This window comes from Alnus glutinosa, chromosome 9, assembly GCF_958979055.1.
Source record: "Alnus glutinosa chromosome 9, dhAlnGlut1.1, whole genome shotgun sequence".
Lineage (NCBI taxonomy): Eukaryota > Viridiplantae > Streptophyta > Magnoliopsida > Fagales > Betulaceae > Alnus > Alnus glutinosa.
The window spans coordinates 17,668,596-17,686,972 of record NC_084894.1 but is presented as its reverse complement, the minus strand read 5'-3'; the positions used below and the strand labels follow the sequence as shown (position 1 = coordinate 17,686,972).

The 18,377-nt window shown below is 37.1% G+C and overlaps 1 protein-coding gene across 1 annotated transcript; it reads left to right on the top strand.

Moving 5' to 3' along the window:
- The first annotated feature begins 1,138 nt into the window (after positions 1-1,138).
- On the top strand, positions 1,139-5,961 carry LOC133877967 (double-stranded RNA-binding protein 2). Its single transcript, XM_062316431.1, has 3 exons — positions 1,139-1,687; positions 4,445-4,664; positions 5,049-5,961. Exons 1-3 carry the CDS (start codon positions 1,442-1,444, stop codon positions 5,750-5,752), a joined length of 1,170 nt encoding a protein of 389 aa, XP_062172415.1. The 5' UTR covers positions 1,139-1,441; the 3' UTR covers positions 5,753-5,961.
- Positions 5,962-18,377: the final 12,416 nt, after the last annotated feature.

The following is an 18,377-nucleotide window of genomic DNA, read 5'->3' as shown; positions in this document are numbered from 1 at the left end:
TTTTGTAGATCACATTTTCGAAGTTAGATTTGAGTTCAGGGGCTTGGATCATCAAGAAATATGGATTTTGTATCAAAACCCAAGAGGAAACGGAGATGAGAGGCGTGTGGGGTGCATAAATGAGCTGAAAAAGAGCTCATTTCGTGTTAATATCGCATGCTGTCCGGACGGATTAAGTAGCTGTCCAGATATGCGACTTACCAGCCGCAAAATTAAGTTTCTGCAACTGCTGTCCGGACATGAGCAAATTGGAATGCAGTGATAAACAAATCAAGAAAGATGATGGGTGTGTGGATTATTGTCAGAGATCAAGAGATGAATGTTTTGGCATCTATGTGTTTCTTTAAACAATTTATAGTTGACTGTGTAGTCGCAGAAGCATATGCAGCTTGGAATGCGGTAGAATTTAGTAGAGATTTGGGCATGCTGAAGATTATATTGAAGGGAGATGCATTGGAGATCGTAAATGCCTTGAGGATGGAAGAACAATCTTGGAGCCGCTATGTCAATTGATCGATGATGCAAAGACTTTGTTTAGAGGTTTCTGTTCATGGGAAGTGCGACATGCTAAGAGGGAACCAAACGTGGCTACTCATAGTTGGGCAAAGGCGTATATTTTGCAATCATTAGAGCAAATTTGGATGAAATATTATCCTGTTTTTATTCATGATATTGTATGTGTTGAAAATAGTTTCATTTTTATGATTTGATTCAAAGCTTGAAATTTCCACTAAAAAAATGAATTAGCATTGATACATAAACCTAATAGAATTAGTGAAATTCAACTGTCTCAATTCCTGTGCGATCGCACCAATTCAATAAGAGGCGCCCGTTAGCATTCCAAAATATTGGTGCAGTATATATTATTATTATTCATTTAAGTCATTTACACCCAACTACTAGCTTCACATTATAAACAAAAATAAGTGTATCATGCATGTATTGATAAGAGAATTTTGATAGAGATTAAATTTTGTGTAAGACTAATTAATGAGAAAACGATTTATTTTAGTTTAAAATACACAGAAATAAACAAAAAGAAATTGAGAAAATCTAGGGAAAAGATCACATCCATGCAGCCTAACGTTCAGTTGACTCCCGGCAATAAAAGCAATAGTCTAATAAATTCCCCCATTTTAATAATCCCCACAAACCCAACTCCACTACTACCAAATTACCCCTCTCTCTCTCTCTCTCTCTCTCTCTCTCTCAGACCTCCCCCCATCCTCCATCTCTCTCACACTTTCTCTCTCGCCGTCGCCGGAGGATACAGTCTCAAAGTCTGAACCGCTGTTGTTTCAATCGGACCGGGAAACCGCGGATCCGATCTGGCTCCGAGAAAAGCCTACTCTGAGAAAGTGGCGAGGTTGATTTGTAGTAGAGAGTGAGGAGAGGATAGAATAGAAAAGCGAGAGTGAGGGAGAGAGGGAGAGCTGAAGAAATGTACAAGAACCAGCTTCAAGAGCTGGCCCAGCGGAGCTGCTTCAACCTCCCCTCCTACACGTGCATTCGAGAAGGTCCGGACCACGCGCCCAGGTTCAAGGCCACCGTCAACTTTAACGGCGAGATCTTCGAGAGCCCCCACTACTGCTCCACCCTCCGCCAGGCCGAGCACTCCGCCGCCGAGGTCGCCCTCAACTCCCTCTCCAACCGCGGGCCCTCCCACTCTCTGGCCGCCAGGATCCTGGTCAGTCTCTTTAACGCCCGTTAGGGTTCCGTCTCTTCATTTCTTAGCTTTGATCTTTGCTTTCCCTCTTTACCCATCAATCAGTGTCATCAACTCCTCGCACCACACGCATCACTTGTCAAAATCTGTAGAAGCCAAAAATGAATAAAAACTATTTATATTATTTTTGCTAAAATGCGCCGTGTGTTCTGTGCTCTGCCCTCGGCGTGCTTCATTGCCCTCTGCGCTGCTGTGCGCCGAGTGGGTGGTCGGCTTATCATGCGCACATGGCTTTTTTCTCCACTTTCTTTCCCGGCGGGTTTGAAGATTGGGTTTGCGATTCAAATGACGTAAATGCCCTTCTCCGCTTTCGGCACTGGAATTTTCAGGCTTTGGCTTGCGAGTGACGTGTAAATAATTTATTTATTTATTTATTTTCCTCTTTTGTGTATAATCAAATCTTAGGAGACAGTGGGAACTAGGAGGCTTCTGAGAGAGCTTTTCCAAGTGGGTGTGAAAGAGAGCTATCTGGTTCTTGTTTGTCTTTCATGTCCGGGAACCAGCTGTAATGGGCCTCCTGGTTTTGCTCAATGAGGGGCATTTCTGTCAATGAAAATGTGTTTGGGGAAGGAGGGCGTTTGATGACTGGAACTTGTAGGCCTTTTTCTTCCGCGTTGATCCTCTGATTGGTTGCCAAGAAAATGAAGGAAAAAGAAGGCGAAGTAAAAATATTTAATCATATTTTATTTAAACAGTTTCCAGAAGATTAGAAAAGAAAAATTATTTTGATATAAACTCCAACAAGTAAAGTGGTTGTGGGTCCCAAATGATAGGCCTTTCTAGTATTGGGTTCCAGATAATGAGAAATCTACGATTTGGATTTTGTTTCTTAACTATTTGCTTACACCTTTCTAGGAAAAGTTTTTAAGTAGCTAGAAACCTTGTACCATTACATACACAACAAGGAAGTTAAAAGAAATTACTGAATAAGCTGTTTATCTACTTCCCTAATAAGTGCATTCTTAGTAGTCTCGTCGAATTTTACTAGCTAAAATAGCTAAAAACCACTTTCTTTATTTTAGCCATCCACTTTTTTAAAGCATTTCAGCAGCCTCACAATTTTAGCTATCCACTATCACTATTTCATTTAAATAATCTTTTTCAAAATGGAGGTTGTTTGTGATGCATGAGAGAGAAATTTAAAAAATGAAGAGAGAAAGTTTTAATAGTTTTTTGTGTTATAGATTTGGTGAGTGAACAATGCTTACTATTGTAGGTGAGTACTGTTGACTTACCAAATTTTTTTCATCAAATTGGTGAGGCTATTGGAGTCATTTTGGAGAATTTTACCAAAATGGCTCATTAAAATAACCAAAAATTTATTTTAGTGGCTACTAGGAATGCTCTAACTTTTTTACTTATCAAAAAAAAAAAAAAAGGAATGCTCTAACTTTTTTAAAAATAAGAATAAAAATGGGGTTTGGGGAGAAAGTTTGGTTTCTGTTAGCTAGTAATACCAAGTCAAAGTTTTGCTTTTCTTATGTATGGATTGAAGAGTACAGTAGTGTTTGCAGTAGATTCTAAATGCTATATATAGCAATTTATGTTCTCACATGTTAAATCATCACTTATCCCATATTTAAGCTGATAAGAAATGCTAGAGTTAATCATTTAAATTAGATTCTAACACTTTCTCTCACGTGTGGCTTGTAAGGCTCAACACGTAGAATTTTTAATTGAAATGGGGTGAATGAGAAACACAATGATCAAATTCAGGACATTTGCTTTGTTTGATACTATGTTAAATTACTATTTGTTTCAAAAGCTTAAACTAATAGTTATGGAAGACTTCATCATTTAAATTAGATTTTAACATCACATATAAGGGTATTTAATTGAAAGTTTTAATTCTTAAATGTTAATATTTGAGATTTTAATGAATCATTGCTATGTTTATGAATGGAAACATATGTTGAAGTCATTATTAATGGAAGCAAATAGATTTATCGATTTCAAAAGGAGTGATTTTGATTTGCCAAAAGCCTCAAAGCCTAAACTTATTGCTTTTGGACCCTCATTTAACATGAACAAGCCAATATACATGTCCCAAAATGAATATCCTTTATGTTTCTGGACTTTTGTGGGTAGTTCACTCACGAGTGTATTTGATGATTTAAGGCATCATAAATTTGTCTATACGAGTCCCATGTTGTGATCTAGATTCATTGGCATCTGGATTTCTTAATAGGACTGTTGGATTGGCTGCACCTATCCTGTTTTAAGTGTTTCTTCAATTGTTGCTCAATACTTGTTAAGGTTCACTTATCAAAAGAAAAAAATATTTTGATTTTTTTTAAAAAAATAATCATTTTACTTATAAAAATAAAATACTTGTTAAGATTCTAAATTTAATGCAAGATGCTAGACTATGGCATGAGAGGGAACAGAGGCTTGATCTGGTGGACTATTAAATTTCTGCTTGTATATGTGATGTGGTGGATGCATAAATGAAACACGGATCTTCCTTCATGAAAATGACATTGAATTATATGCAGTTATCTTCTTATTTCACAAGCATTCCTTCTTACTTATCAAAAAATTCCTTCTCATGTTCTCTACATATGTATACGTAATTGTATGGAACTAAGCAAGCACTATGTATAGCCTATAAGTTTCAGCTACCTTTACTTGCATTTTCTGCCTGCATTTTGTTTTATGATACAAACATCTGTAGCTAGCTTTGTTGTTCTGGTACTGATTAGACTTAATTTTGGTTAGGATGAGACCGGGGTTTACAAGAACCTCTTGCAGGAAATTGCACAGAGAGTTGGAGCGCCATTACCACAATACACGACCTTCAGATCAGGACTTGGACACCAACCCGTTTTCACAGGGATAGTGGAATTGGCTGGAATCACATTCACAGGAGAACCTGCCAAGAATAAGAAACAAGCAGAGAAAAATGCAGCTATGGCAGCTTGGTCATCTCTAAAACAATGTGAGTCTTTATTGAACTTTCTTTCAATAGTTGCAACAATAGAATGTTATTTAATTCATTCCCTTAATAAACTATTATAAGGAATCGCTCCGCTAGAAGATAGGTTGGAACTCCAGTAAAAATGAAAACAATGATCTACAGTAATTTTGCAGACAAAGCATAGAACTGGCCTTGGTGTACCAATCATCATTTTAGTAGGAAGCCAGATGTTTGTTACTGCAAAATGAAAATATTTGGTGGACTAGTTATTGATTCATTTGGATTTTACCTTTTCCACAATTGAAGGCTCTAAATAAATGCCATGACATTAGTGATACTATTTTTGAATTGTCGTGCCTGTGAACTTCTTACTGAATGTATGTAACTTGTTTTCTTTCTGGCCAGTGGCAAAAGAACCTGCAAGTTCTTCATCTGAACCCGAAAACAGTGATGAGCTGGAACAGATCACAATAGCACGGGCTTTACTGAACTACCGTTCGAAGGAAAAGATGGCAATAAGTAACCCCAATGCTCTAATACTATTTCCAAGGAAGTTTCCCATCCAGAGCCACAGACCAACTAGTCCACAGACTCCCCCTGCTACCACATCAAAGATCCTCCCCTTAATTTGCCAGAGGACAGCTCATCGGAACAGACTCCCATCAACAACAGCAAACGACAGCCAAGTGCCACCACGGCAGCCTCCTGCACTGGAAGCCCGTGGGACCCGTCCTCAGAAGTTCCCTGCAGCAGGAGCAGCTCCTTATGTTCCCATCCGACAAATTAGGACACCTTGTCATGGTGTTGCACCGCCAGTGACAATAAGGAGTGCAGTGCCTGCTTACGCTGCCCCACCACATCCACCATTGATGCAGGCTCCACCTGTCCGAATTGCTCCTCCGGTCTCCATTAGGCAGGCTATTCTAGTACATGCTGCTCCACCTCACAAAGAAGATCATCCTCCTGTTCAAAAAGACGAACCTCCAGCTGCTGCTGCTCCGGCCCCTGCAAGTCAATTACCAGCTCTAGTAAAAGAAACTCGGATCACGACTACAAGCAATTCAAATGAATCTGAGACAGTACAAAGCCTTGAACAGCTCAAAATCTAATGATGGTTAAGGAGGACTTGAATTGAGGGAAAGCTGTGTTAGGGTTTTGTGGTGGTCTGAAGTTTGCCTTGTCTATCTTTTCTCCTCTGTTATATGAGTGTTCTTACTTTAGCTCTCTTTTTTGGTTCCCGTTTCCATCTTTGTTTTATTAAAAGCTACAGCGCAGGTTAAATTAGTATCAGCATTTTCATATCTCTGCCATTCAACAACAGCTGTGTCAGCTTGTGCATTCTAGTTGTATTATATGTGAGAGTGGAATTTTGCAAAGGTGATTGTAATTTCGCCTTCTGTGCGAGAATTTAGTTCAAAGCTCTTGAAGATTGGGCTTGCAAATTGCAATGATTGGGGAATTCATTAATCATGGAAGAAATATTGAACGTGGCCCATGGCTTGGGGTCGTTTATCTTCTTCAGTTTTATTTTCAATCAAACACCCCCTAAAGTATAGACATTTTTTTATCGGACATTCAGGATGAAATAGTCCTTTTATTCCAGGTTATAGCTTATCACATCTCAAGCTTCTCTATATTCTACTTCTACTTCTTTTTCTTATATTGTGTTGCTTATCAATGTTGCTAGTTAGCTTGCTCTGAAGTAGAGGTTGCTATAGGAACCATTCTCAGTATTTTACATTTACGATACACCACGGCCCAAGCCCTAAGGGCTTCCTTCCATTATCAGCAAAATGGCCTGCCGGAAGGAAGCTCACAATGGAAGGATTGGATTGTTGGGGGCGTCAAAGATTAGCCTTTTAGGTTCATTTCTGGTCTATGGATATGGCAGACTTTTGACTTCGTGGTGGCTTGGGGTGTGGAAGATTTAGCCCCATCTCGTCTTGTTCTCTTACAGATGAATAAGTGAGAAAAATAAAATATAAATAGAGAAATAGATGAAGCAATAGGGAAAAGGAGAAGAGAATTTTGAAGTTGTTCGTCACTAGACAGCTAAAAATTGTCTTAAGAAATTATATTGTGCTTTTATTTCTTGATGATGTTTACAATATAGATGACTTCCTACTTATAGGATAAACGTGGTAGGTGAAAAAAAGAATACAAATAAGGTAGTCAAATCACTGGGATTTTATTACAATCACACATAAATGCAAAATAATCTAATAAGTAAAATATAAACCCAGTATATTTTAACAAAAAAGGCACTTGATGTTTGTAAAGAAGCTTGAGCGCGCTGGTAAGAAAAAATAATTTTCAAAGGAAGAATCGACGGGGTTTAAGAATGCAAAATAGAAGGTTAATTTAGGTTTGTTTAACTTTTATCCACAGCATCACCAAATACCAATGGTTGACAAAGATCCTCACCAACCCCCTGTATGCACAAATCAAGGATCTCAGATTCAGAAAATCATCATTCATTGACAAGGATTGCAACAACCTTCACTTGATGTAAAACTTTGATATATAAATCTTGTATTTATCCTTAACTATCAAAGACTTACCAAAAAGAAAACAAAAAAACCAATAAATATTCCAAGGAATCCAACCATCTGAATCAAGTGTACGTGGTCCCTCTGTAAGATGGATGGTATGTGGTCATTTCATTCTCCTCGATCAACATATTTTTCACTCTTCATTGGTAGACAGCTGCAAACCTACACTTGCTGTAAGGCTTAAACGCCAATAATGAATCAGGCCCTCCTTTCTACAAATAGAGGAACAAGAATATGTGGAGAGCTTTGCATAATTCAGCCTTGTGTATGCCCAACATGTATATATATATATATATATATATATATATTGCCATTCACATTCATTTCTTGTGTCTTTTTCGTGTCTTTGTCCATTAGATTGCCTTACACTCGCACTGCTGAATTTCATCTGGGCCACACTTTTTCTTCTTGTTTCATATATTAATTATGATGTAAATTCAAGGGAAAAATATTGTAACCTGGACTAGAGAGGATGTTGTTTTGTTGAAAATCATGCACCCCCTATGACATTGTCATGATATATATATATATGTCCCAATTAATTGAAAAGCTCAATATAATTATGGTAAATAGATCATCAAAGTGGTCCAAAATGAACTAGATATTCGGCCATGCAGACCCATTTAATGCCTTTGGGGGTCCTCCACTCTCCAACTTTTTCTTCATAATGTTACGTGATTAGTGACATCCAAACTGCATTGAAAATAACCAAAGAAGCTGAAGCACAAGCGAAAAATCTACCCAATTGCCCCATTCAAGTTGCAGAAAACAACCCATCAAGGGTACTGTCCATGTCTTATAGCTCACTAGTGCTGCCCTTCTCTTCTTATCTTTACGACAGATTAGGGTATCCATCAGGTGGTTATACACACAACTACTCAATTTGAACAAAGAAATTAATAAGAGAAATGCTAAACAAACTCTCGAGTGCTTACCCCCTAACGTAGCAATAAAAATTACCATTTGATCCAAAATCTAAAAAAAATTCATCCAAAATCTAACGACAATTTTTACTATCATGCCAAGAAAGAAATAAATACTAATATAAGAAAAGAGTTTGTCGTATAGTGGTGTTACATTCATTACGGGGTGACCCAAAAGTGAGTAGTTTTTGCTTCAGCAACACCCCTAACCACCAAAGAAGCAGCAGTGGCATCTTTATCCATTTGCTGGTTAAACCTTTTTATGGTGAAAACAATAGGGCAGAGGGAGAGTGAAATGATGTAAAAACACAAAGGTAGTAGTGCAATTATAAGTGTGCCAAACAAGCAAAGGTAGAGAGAGAGGAGGAGGAAAGTCCACAGTGTGACAAAGTGGCTGACTTATGTGGGGTCAAGTCTCCACTTCAACGACACCAACCCTCAAAGCAACGCCACGTCAGCATTCTATTGATTTACGCAACAACAATTTTTTTTTTTTTTTCTTTTTCTTTTCTTGAGGTGCATGGAGTCGGCCCAGAGACAGGATGGGCCCACATGATTGGACCCGAGATGGGGCCCAAAAAGGGTTGGGGGGAAGCACTGGCATTATATTCCTTTCCTATGAGAAAAAAGCAATGGCTCAAGGCAAAAGATGGGAACCCTCCACCCATCAGGAAGAAGAACAATCAAAAAAAGCAAAGACAAAAAAAGAGAAAAGAAAAGAAAAAATAAATAATAAGGGGAAGAGGCCCGGGGACAAAGTGGAAGGATGTTAATCCCATCAAATAAAGTTTGGAAAAGAAAATAATACCCATTTGACTTTGTTATATGGCTCATCATACATCATTGATTGTACTCTTTATAGAGAGAGAGAGAGAGAGAGAGAGAGAGAGAGAGAGATATGTAATATGTATGTCGTGCACAGAAGAAACCCTAGTGTTGTTTTATATGTAGGATCAAACCAGACTAACCAGATATGGAAGAAAGAAGGCTCATAAAGCTTTGATGAGAGATCTAAGTTGGTCATAAATAATATGTTTCTGTTTTCTGCTACTAAAGGCTTTCTTGTATATCATTTAATTAAGATCATAATTATGTGTAAATCAAGCATATATAGTGTGTAGATACAAAGAACCATGTGTTATGAAAAGCCACTTCATGAACGCAAAAATTGCTTTTTCCTTTTCTCGGATGAGTAATGAACACAAAAATCTTGTCTACGCATGAAGAATATACTTAATCAGTTCTTACACAGAGAGAGAGAGAGAGAGAGAGAGTCATATATACATTAGATATATGTCTGAACTACTGATCATGCACAGTAGTAATGCCGACAAGACTGTACATAAAGCATGCGAGGCTTTTCAATGTTGAAAGTCAAATTCTTTACTTTTATTTTCCTCAAGAATTTTCGACGTGGGTTTGCCCTATTGGCATTGTCTGGAATATGGTGGATTGCACTGTCATATGGGGAGATCAAAAATCTCTTCTTTTGAATTTTGCGGTTGAATCTAAGGCTTCCCACTATCAACATCCAAACAAACCCCTCTTTCTCTATCTGTATCACAGATTTAGATTTATCCCAAGTCATGTCAATTTTACGCATTTTGTTTCTTTTGATTTTTAACCATATCTTATATTTGACAAAAAACTATTCAAATTAATATAAAAAAGTCAACAATTATATATATAATTTCTTAATAATCAAAATTGTCATTTTTTTATGACTATATAATGGATGGTAGTTGACTTTTCTTAAATCTCTTGCCTCTTCTCACACTCATTTTAAGATGCTTCTCTTTTTTTTTTTCTTTACAAACGTAGGAAAATCTTTTAACACCAGAAATTTTAAAATGGAGTATTTTTTGAAGGAGAGGATAATACAAGGTCATGGATAAGGAACATTACCACTTAATGATTATAAACCAAAGCTTATTGCATTGGAAAAAAATAAATAGGTCACCATCGTTAAAAAAGTTGATAGAATCCGTTAATGAAGCATCAATTATATTGTGACACATGTCACACACACACACACACACACACACACACACATATATATAAACATTGCGGGTGGTCGAAGAACCCTATGTTTGGAGGGTGGTTCAGCCACCTCCAAATGACCATAAGGTGATTTCGACCACCCCCAAATGGTTAAATGGCCGCCGGGGGGAGGTGATTTTGGCTATATATATATATATATTATTTCGTTTTTTCATATTATTTAATATTTTAATTTTTATTGTCAATAAAACATGTTACAATATGGTTGGTGTTGATGTGGCTCATTAATGAATTTTTCAACTTTTCTAACAGCAGTAACCTATTTGTTTTTTTCTTAACTAGGGAGTGTTTGATCACTTTTTAATCTCCAGAGAGCTATTTGTTAAAACATCAAACAACAATGACCAATTTTTCATTTGTTCTTATTTCTTTTTAACGATTTGGTTTTAAACTATAGTTTACATATACGTTTAGCAACATGCAAATCTACAATGAGAAATTTTTGCCTAGAAAATTTTCAGACCATTTTGAGCCCTTTATAACTAATACAATAAATTAAAGGAGTCTTATAACTAATACAAGTATTTAACAACATTCTAAGAAGGACAAAGTTGTCCTCTAACTTAGTTTATAAAAATGCCATATGTTCTTTTGCATGTGAGAACCACGTGTTTTTTTTTTTAATTGCAATGACAAAAGTGGAAGAAAATGTATTAAAAATACATTTGCTCTTCCAATTTTGCCATTGCAATTAAAAACAGTATGTGCTTCTCACATGCAAATGGACAATGTCATTTTTATAGATTGGGTTGGAGGAAGCTACTTGAATATCATTGCAACTTGATATGTATCTAAATTTGGTATAAATCCTCCATAAATAAGAATTATTATGTAGAAAATGGAGCCATTCTTTTTTCTTTTTTAGCAATATATAGGAGAGGGGAGAGGGGAAATGGAGCCATTCTTTATATTTTGGAGTTAAAATTCAATATTTTACATCCTAAGTATTGAAGAAGATTAAGTTTTTATACCAAAATCATCTAATGTGGCATTTGGCTAGTGTTAGAAAAAATTGTACAACAAAAAATATAAATTATTTAGTACCTTTCATGCACTGAAACTGGATCTGATTTGCATTGTTCCACGTGCATTAGCTTTTGAGTCTCAAGCATATTCTTCTACCAGTGGTGAAAGTATGTTATTAGAGCGATACCTACAAAATTCACAGTATAAATGTCTCACCACACTTAAGAAAACTAGAAAGAGAGAGATGTATTTTCCCACGTTATAGCATAGAGCCTAAAATAATTTTTCATTGTGTACATATAAAGCTCTCTCAAGCTCGCTCCCAACCAATGGGCACCACCTCAATTTATTGCTACATCTCCCACTAGCACATAGTGAGCACAAGGCCCATGACCCAGCCATGCATCTCTTTTTCTGTTTTTAATCATGTTCATATTGACAAATAGACTATGTGACCACCGAGCACACCTGCAAAAGAAATTGAGAGCACTACACCAAATCTTGTGACAACCAACATAGCAACCTCCCTATATATGTCGCATTATACCCCGACTCATTTGGTCACATCAAATTAAGCATCTTTAATCCCTCCCGAGTCCAATATCTCAGAACAATGCTTAACTTCCACAAAACATGATGTACCCACACTTATGTCGCAACATCCAAGAAGTCACACAACTTGCCAGTAGTAAGTACAAACACAATAAGAATGTGTTACCAGATAGTCTTTCCTCCTCCCTTATGTTAGTCAGTTTTGGTCTAGTCGCTTTCTGAGCAATGCCCACTTAGACCGCATCATACATGGTCATAGGCAACATGCTAAAGTAGCAGACACTAAAACATAGACCTTTTGACATTGTCAAAGGTCACATAAGGCATATATAAGGTCATTAACAATGACCTATGGAACTCACATGGTAAGGAAGCAATGATTAATTCACTCACATTCACTGTAAGTCGAATAAGCACATGTAGTATGAAATTCATGCTATGCTAGAGTTATCTTTCCAAAATGTCTAAATTCAATACACCGTACAAATCTTAGTCTAGTCGTTACCCAAGCGCCTAACCCAAGTCCTCCATTTGCTCACCACCTCTGGCACCAAATTAAGGTCTCATATCTAGTTAATCACAAGCCACATGGATTATAGGCTATCTATGCACAGTCTTAAAAAAATAAAGACCTCATCTTAGCCATAACTCTATATGTCAACTAACTCTATGTGCTCCATAAACATCAGCGAACACAATTTCTCATCTCTACTCACTACCTAAGTGCCAAAGGTCCTCTCGTGTGAATACCATCTCACTATGACATCGAATACAAGGTGAATATGTGTGTGCTCTCTAGATGCTCATAGTCATGCCACAATGATTATAGAACACATCACTATTTTGTGCACAACAAGTAACATCATTATCTAGGAAAGAAAACATATCATATGGTCAATTACAAACACTTAAACCAAAACTTTCAATCAATTTTTGTAACACCCACAAAATTAGGTAATAGTTTTACTTAACTTAGAGAGTTACTGGTAGTACGTCTAGAAAAGTTAACTTGTAATTGCCTAGTGGAACCACCCTCCATAAACTAATTAGAGTGAAAGAAAAGTGAAAAATGAAAGAATATGAAATCTGAGAATCTAAAAGTAGTTAAACCTTAAATAATGCTATCATCAAATATAGACCGAGAGTTAGCTAAAAACTGATTCTAATCTAAACAAGTATGATATTAAGGGATCGTTCACTTGGCATCTTTATCATTGTGAACTTCCCAACTCTAACCAAGGTCAACCTGATAATTAACAACATACAGAGGAGTTCGAGACAGAGGATAACACTGAGTAAGTCTATGACTTAGTAAATAAATCATTACAAGACTGGTTATGAAATAAGCCTTAAGCACCAACTTTTAATTGCTAAAACATAAACATGAATATTTTGCAAAAATGACGGGTATTTCCCCCATTACTATGCTCTCATTAAAAGGTCAAGGTTTATTTTGAAATAGTTATGGAGGCATAGTTCCAGTGACAATACATAGAGTTTAATGTAAAGGAAATCATGCAAAAATATATTTGTATGCATATATGTTATAGTTTGTCTCATATGTTCTACCTAGGATATTAACCATTTTTCGGTGGAGTTGGCGCTATCCCGTGGGACGTATAATACAACATCGGTGCACCGGATATGTACGCATATCCTCATATACTAGCAGCCAGACTGAGTCTGACCTTGGGTGGCCCACACTACTAGCAAATTTGTAACCATGACCTCCATTCAAGCATGGTGCGTTGATCACAAAATAATCAGTGGATCCAAGCCTATCATAACAAATTATAAACACTTAACCATAAGGAATAACCCGTATAATAGTAAGAGCACCCACAACAGATACCTCATAGCCTCTTCTATTCCTTAAATATAAAGAAAATATCAAAAGAACCATAAAATTCCCCATACAGCAGCTTCCTCATATGTTCCTAAACATTAGGAACGCTACAGTGCTACCCAATGCATTAGGTAGCACTGTAACTTTCCCATTCTTTTGTTTATTCACAAAGTACATCTCTCTCCCTTCAACGCCTCTACTCTCGTTCTCGTAGCTCTCTCTCTCTCTCTCTCTCTCCAATTCCCAGCCAAGAACAGAGGATGAAAAAGGAATGAAAATATCATAATTAAAAACCATCCCCATTGTTGGCCTTTTGATGTTGGCTACATGAATGTGACAAAAGGTTACTTAATTGTAGAAGAACTTAGGACTCAGATCACTCAAAAGACATTCAGAAGACAAGTTGATTTTGCAGTGTTAGAACAGCCAGAAGCCGTTTTCAGACACGAGTCACAACAAGGTCCTGTTCTCTAAGATGTCCGGATAGTCCAGCTGATGCGAGTCACAGTAAGGTCCTGTTCTTCAACATTTTCGGACAGACCAATGGACATAACTTCCAGAAAAAAGGATCTTTCGTGTATAATCCTGCATAATCTCGAATGTTATCAGTTCCGATACGTAGAGCAAATGATACAATGCAAGCAAAAGTCCCTATTCTGCAAGATGTCTGGACACTCCTATGGACACAGAAGTATTTTTCATGCATGTGTCCAGACACTAAGGCTACTTGTCCGGACACGCTTCATAAAAAGTTTTTCTTTTTGATGTGTCCGGACACGCGTTAGCCTGTCTGGACACCGCTGCCTAGAAACTCATTCCTGACTTATTTTAGGGTTTCCAGAGCCTATTTAAAGGGGTGCCTAGGCAATCTTTGTTTAAGAGTTCCTGTAGAGAATTCCATTGTGCTAAGAGAAGGTTTATTAGGCTTAAACAGATTTATGTATCTCTTTTAGAGTGTTGCTTGTATCTGTTTAACCATTGAATTCTAACTGGAGATGAGCTCTAGTTAAGGAAGATCAATTGAAGAACTCTCCAAAAGGGTCTGGGAGAGAGGCAGACAAGTAGGTGCTTGTTAGAATTCAAGAGAGTGACTGCTACAAAGGGTTGTGAGTACGAATTTCTTGTACTTAGCTATTTCTTTTGATAATTGATTTTTTTAGTTTGGCTGCCTCGGAGTAGTTTTTCTCTTTGGTGTAAAGAGTTTCCACTTCGTAATCAAATATCTGTGCTATTTATCTTTATTGATTTGCATATTTGGTTATCTGTTTGGTTGAGGTTGCATAAGAGTCTATATTTATTTTCAATTGGTATCAGAGCGGGTTCACTCGATTTGGATTAGTTTCTTGAATGTAATCCTAGACTGCTTTTTATTATGTCTCTTCCCCTTAATTTCAATTCCTTCCTTTGATGGATCTAATTATGGCTACTGGAAATCCAGCATGAGATTTTTTTTCAAAATCAATAGACGTTTAGCAAATTGTCGAAACTGGATGGACTCCACCAGAGATGGCAATAGCTGAATGGACTATTCCTTAAAAACAAACTCGTGTTGTGAATGACAAAGCCATGAATGCTATATGTCAAGCGCTTTCACCATCAAAATTCTCACGAATTTCTCATTGTGAAACTGCTAAGGAAGCATGGGAGGTTCTAGAAACCACATATAAAGGAACTCAACTGGTTAAAATGACAAAACTTCAAATGTTGGTTTCTCAATTTGAAGGAATTAGAATGTTGGAAGAAGAAACATTTAATGAATTTTATACCAAGATAAGTGATCTTTGTGATTCTATGATAAGCCTTGGTAAGAAAATTTCTGATGCTAAAATCATTAAGAAGATTTTAAAATCTCTGTCTGAAAGATTTAGGATAAAAGTTATCACTATTGAGGAAAGCAAGGATCTTGATACTATAAGAATTGAAGAACTTGTTGGCTCTCTTCAAACTTTTGAATTTTCTTTGCCACCCTTTAGGAAAACTAAGCCCATTGCTCTTAAAGCTGCTAAAAGAAAAAAATAATTCCTTTGATGAGAATTCTAATGATGAAGATGGATTTGCTTTGTTTGCTATAAATTTTAGGAAGATGATGAACTCTAACAAAAGAAAATTTAGGAATAAAAATGCTAAATCTTCTAAAAATCCTAAAGGAACTGATCAAGAAAAGTATGAATCTGACAAAAAGGATCCCCGTGGTCCTAAGTGTTTTGAATGCTCTGGAAATGGTCATATTCATGCTGATTGTAGTAATCTGAAACAGTCTACAAAATAGTGAGTTAGAAACTGAACAAAATGAGCTTCAGAGTGTCTACAATAAATTGTTTGTGAAATATTTTGAGTTAAGAGATCTAAACAAACAACATGTGAAAAGGCTTAACGAATTTGAAATTGAAAGAAGCAAATTGATTGAAAAAGTTAGGTGTCTAGAAGATGAATTGAATGAATCACAAAGTCATTTGAATTTTTTTTCTAATGACAAGCTTGTTCAAATGCTAAATGATCAAAAGTGTTCTTTTGACAAATCTGGCTTAGGCTTTGATAAATCTGTTGCATCTCTTAACATGTTGCTTCTACTTCTAGAACTGTGTTTGTTAAGCCTGAAATATCTGAGCCTCATGTTGCTTGTTTAGATAAAGGAAAAAATGTTATTGTTCATGAGCATGTTAAAATTGAATCTGAAATACCTTTTAAGAAGCAATCTAAATTCATTCCTACTTGCTTTCACTGTGGTATCATTGGTCATACTCGACCATACTGTCTTCAGATTCGCTCTAAAAGACCTTGGACAAAGAAGCATAATCCCAAGAAAGGTAAAGTTGGTACAAAATCTTCCATGCCTAAATATGCTCCCCGGAAAAAATTCCGTGAGCATAAGCATTGTTAGTATTTTATATTGGCTACATTCTGGATAACAAAAAAGACTTTATGTAATGGTTGCGAATCAACAGGATGGTCGGTTCTCAATTTAGAATCTTCATGTATTCAAACAGTGTTCAAATCAAAGCATGTGACTGATCACAAGCTTCTAGAAGATGTCCATGAAGAGTCCTTGCAAATTCCAAGCCAAATCAACCGGTTCTTGTGCAACCGTCCGGACGAGCCTTTGAAGGCGTATGAACGCCACGCAATGTCTAGCAGATTACGTTCATGACATTCGGAAGACAGAGCAACACCGTCTTGACGTTAGGCCAATCATCATTCAACACGCAGTTGGATTTCAGAAGTCAACACTGTTAAGGAAGTCTCTGCAAGTTGTTCGGACGACGTGGCAACACGTCCGGACGATGTCCAGCATTTCAGAATATTCCAATGTTCCGTTCGAACGCATAAAGGAGTTATAGCGAAGACCGTCTGGACGTGGACCAGATAAGGATAGAATTGCGCTGTTTTTGATAGGCAATCGCAGAAGACCGTCTAGACGTGTCTAACTTCTGTCCGGACGCTCAACAGCCAAAGTCCGAATCTCAACAGTTTTAGGTTTTTTGTAAGCCTGTAAATAGAGGGCCCTAGGCTTGTCAATTGTACAGAATTCGGTATTGAATTCTCTTAGCTTTGAGAGGGTGTTTAGGGAGAATCGAAGATCTGCTAGCTCTCAAGCCATTGCCGGTGTGTGCTCAACAGTTCGTGTGAAGTCTATCTTAGGGGTCGGCCTTAAAGTAAAGGAATCCATCAAAAACCCCTTCAGGTAGGAGATCTGGTTGGGAAGCGTTCACGATAGGCTTCGTGTCAGAGTTAAAGGTATGACTACTGCATGAAGCTATGTGAGTACGAGTGTCTTGTAACTAGTTTTGTTTTTGGATAATGGAGTTCCTGGATTTGGCTTTCCTAGAGTGGTTTTTCTCTTCACAGATTTTCCACCTCATAACAAATATCTTGTCTTATTTAAATTTCACATTTAAGATATTTTGCTGCACACAACTACACACACTTGGTTAAATTAGAAGTCAAAATCTTTTATAAATGTTGATTTCCAAATTTTATGAGATTAAGATGCTAGAAGAAGAGACCTTCGGAGAGTTCTACACTAAGATTAGCAACCTAAGAAACTCGATGTTGATTCTTGGGAGGCAAATCTCGAATGTAAAACTCATCTGAAGGATATTAAGATCTTTGCCAGAGCCTTTCAGGATTAAGGTGACAACTATAGAAGAAAGCAAAGATCTGGAGGAGATGAAGATTGAAGAGCTGGTAGGATCTCTTCAGACATATGAATACTCCTTACCTCCAGTCAGAAAGGCAAAGACTATTGCCCTCAAAGCATCTAAGGCACCTAAGAAGAAATCCAGAGTCTCATCTAACAAAGACTCTGACATTGATGAAGACACAGTGGCAATGTTAGCCAAGAACTTCGAGTAGTTCATGAAAAATAATAAATTCAAGAAGAAGTTCTCTGACAGACTAAGAAAGGCTCCCCACACAGCTAAGTCAGAAGAAGCAGAGAAGAAAGATCCGAGGGGTCCCCAATGCTTCGAATGTTCAGGTTTCGGGCACATTAGGACTGAATGTGCAGATCAGAAGAAATTAAAAGGGAAAGCCTTTAATGCAACTCTAAGCGATGAGTTTGAGAAGGAAGAAGAAACTCCTGAGGAAGAAAAATTCCTAGCCTTCATGGCCCCTTATGAAGAAAATGAGGATTCTCAATCTTACTACTCTGAGAATAGTGAAGAAGAATATATGCAATCAGCCTATCAACTTCAATATGTAGAGTTCTTAAAACTGAGGGAGAAATACAAGTAGCAGGTACTAGAGCCTAACAGCCTCAGGACTGAGAAGACTGCCATGCTCATAAAGATCAATAATTTAGAAGAGAGGCTTCTAGAGACACAGTTACAGCTAG

What these genes read in the sequence shown, in the direction of transcription:
- LOC133877967 (XM_062316431.1), top strand. Translation starts at nt 1,442, where the DNA reads ATGTACAAGAACCAGCTTCAAGAGCTGGCCCAGCGGAGCTGCTTCAAC. An exon ending in CTCTGGCCGCCAGGATCCTG is followed by an intron (nt 1,688 to 4,444) that starts GTCAGTCTCTTT and finishes AATTTTGGTTAG; the next exon opens with GATGAGACCGGGGTTTACAA. An exon ending in TTGGTCATCTCTAAAACAAT is followed by an intron (nt 4,665 to 5,048) that starts GTGAGTCTTTAT and finishes CTTTCTGGCCAG; the next exon opens with TGGCAAAAGAACCTGCAAGT.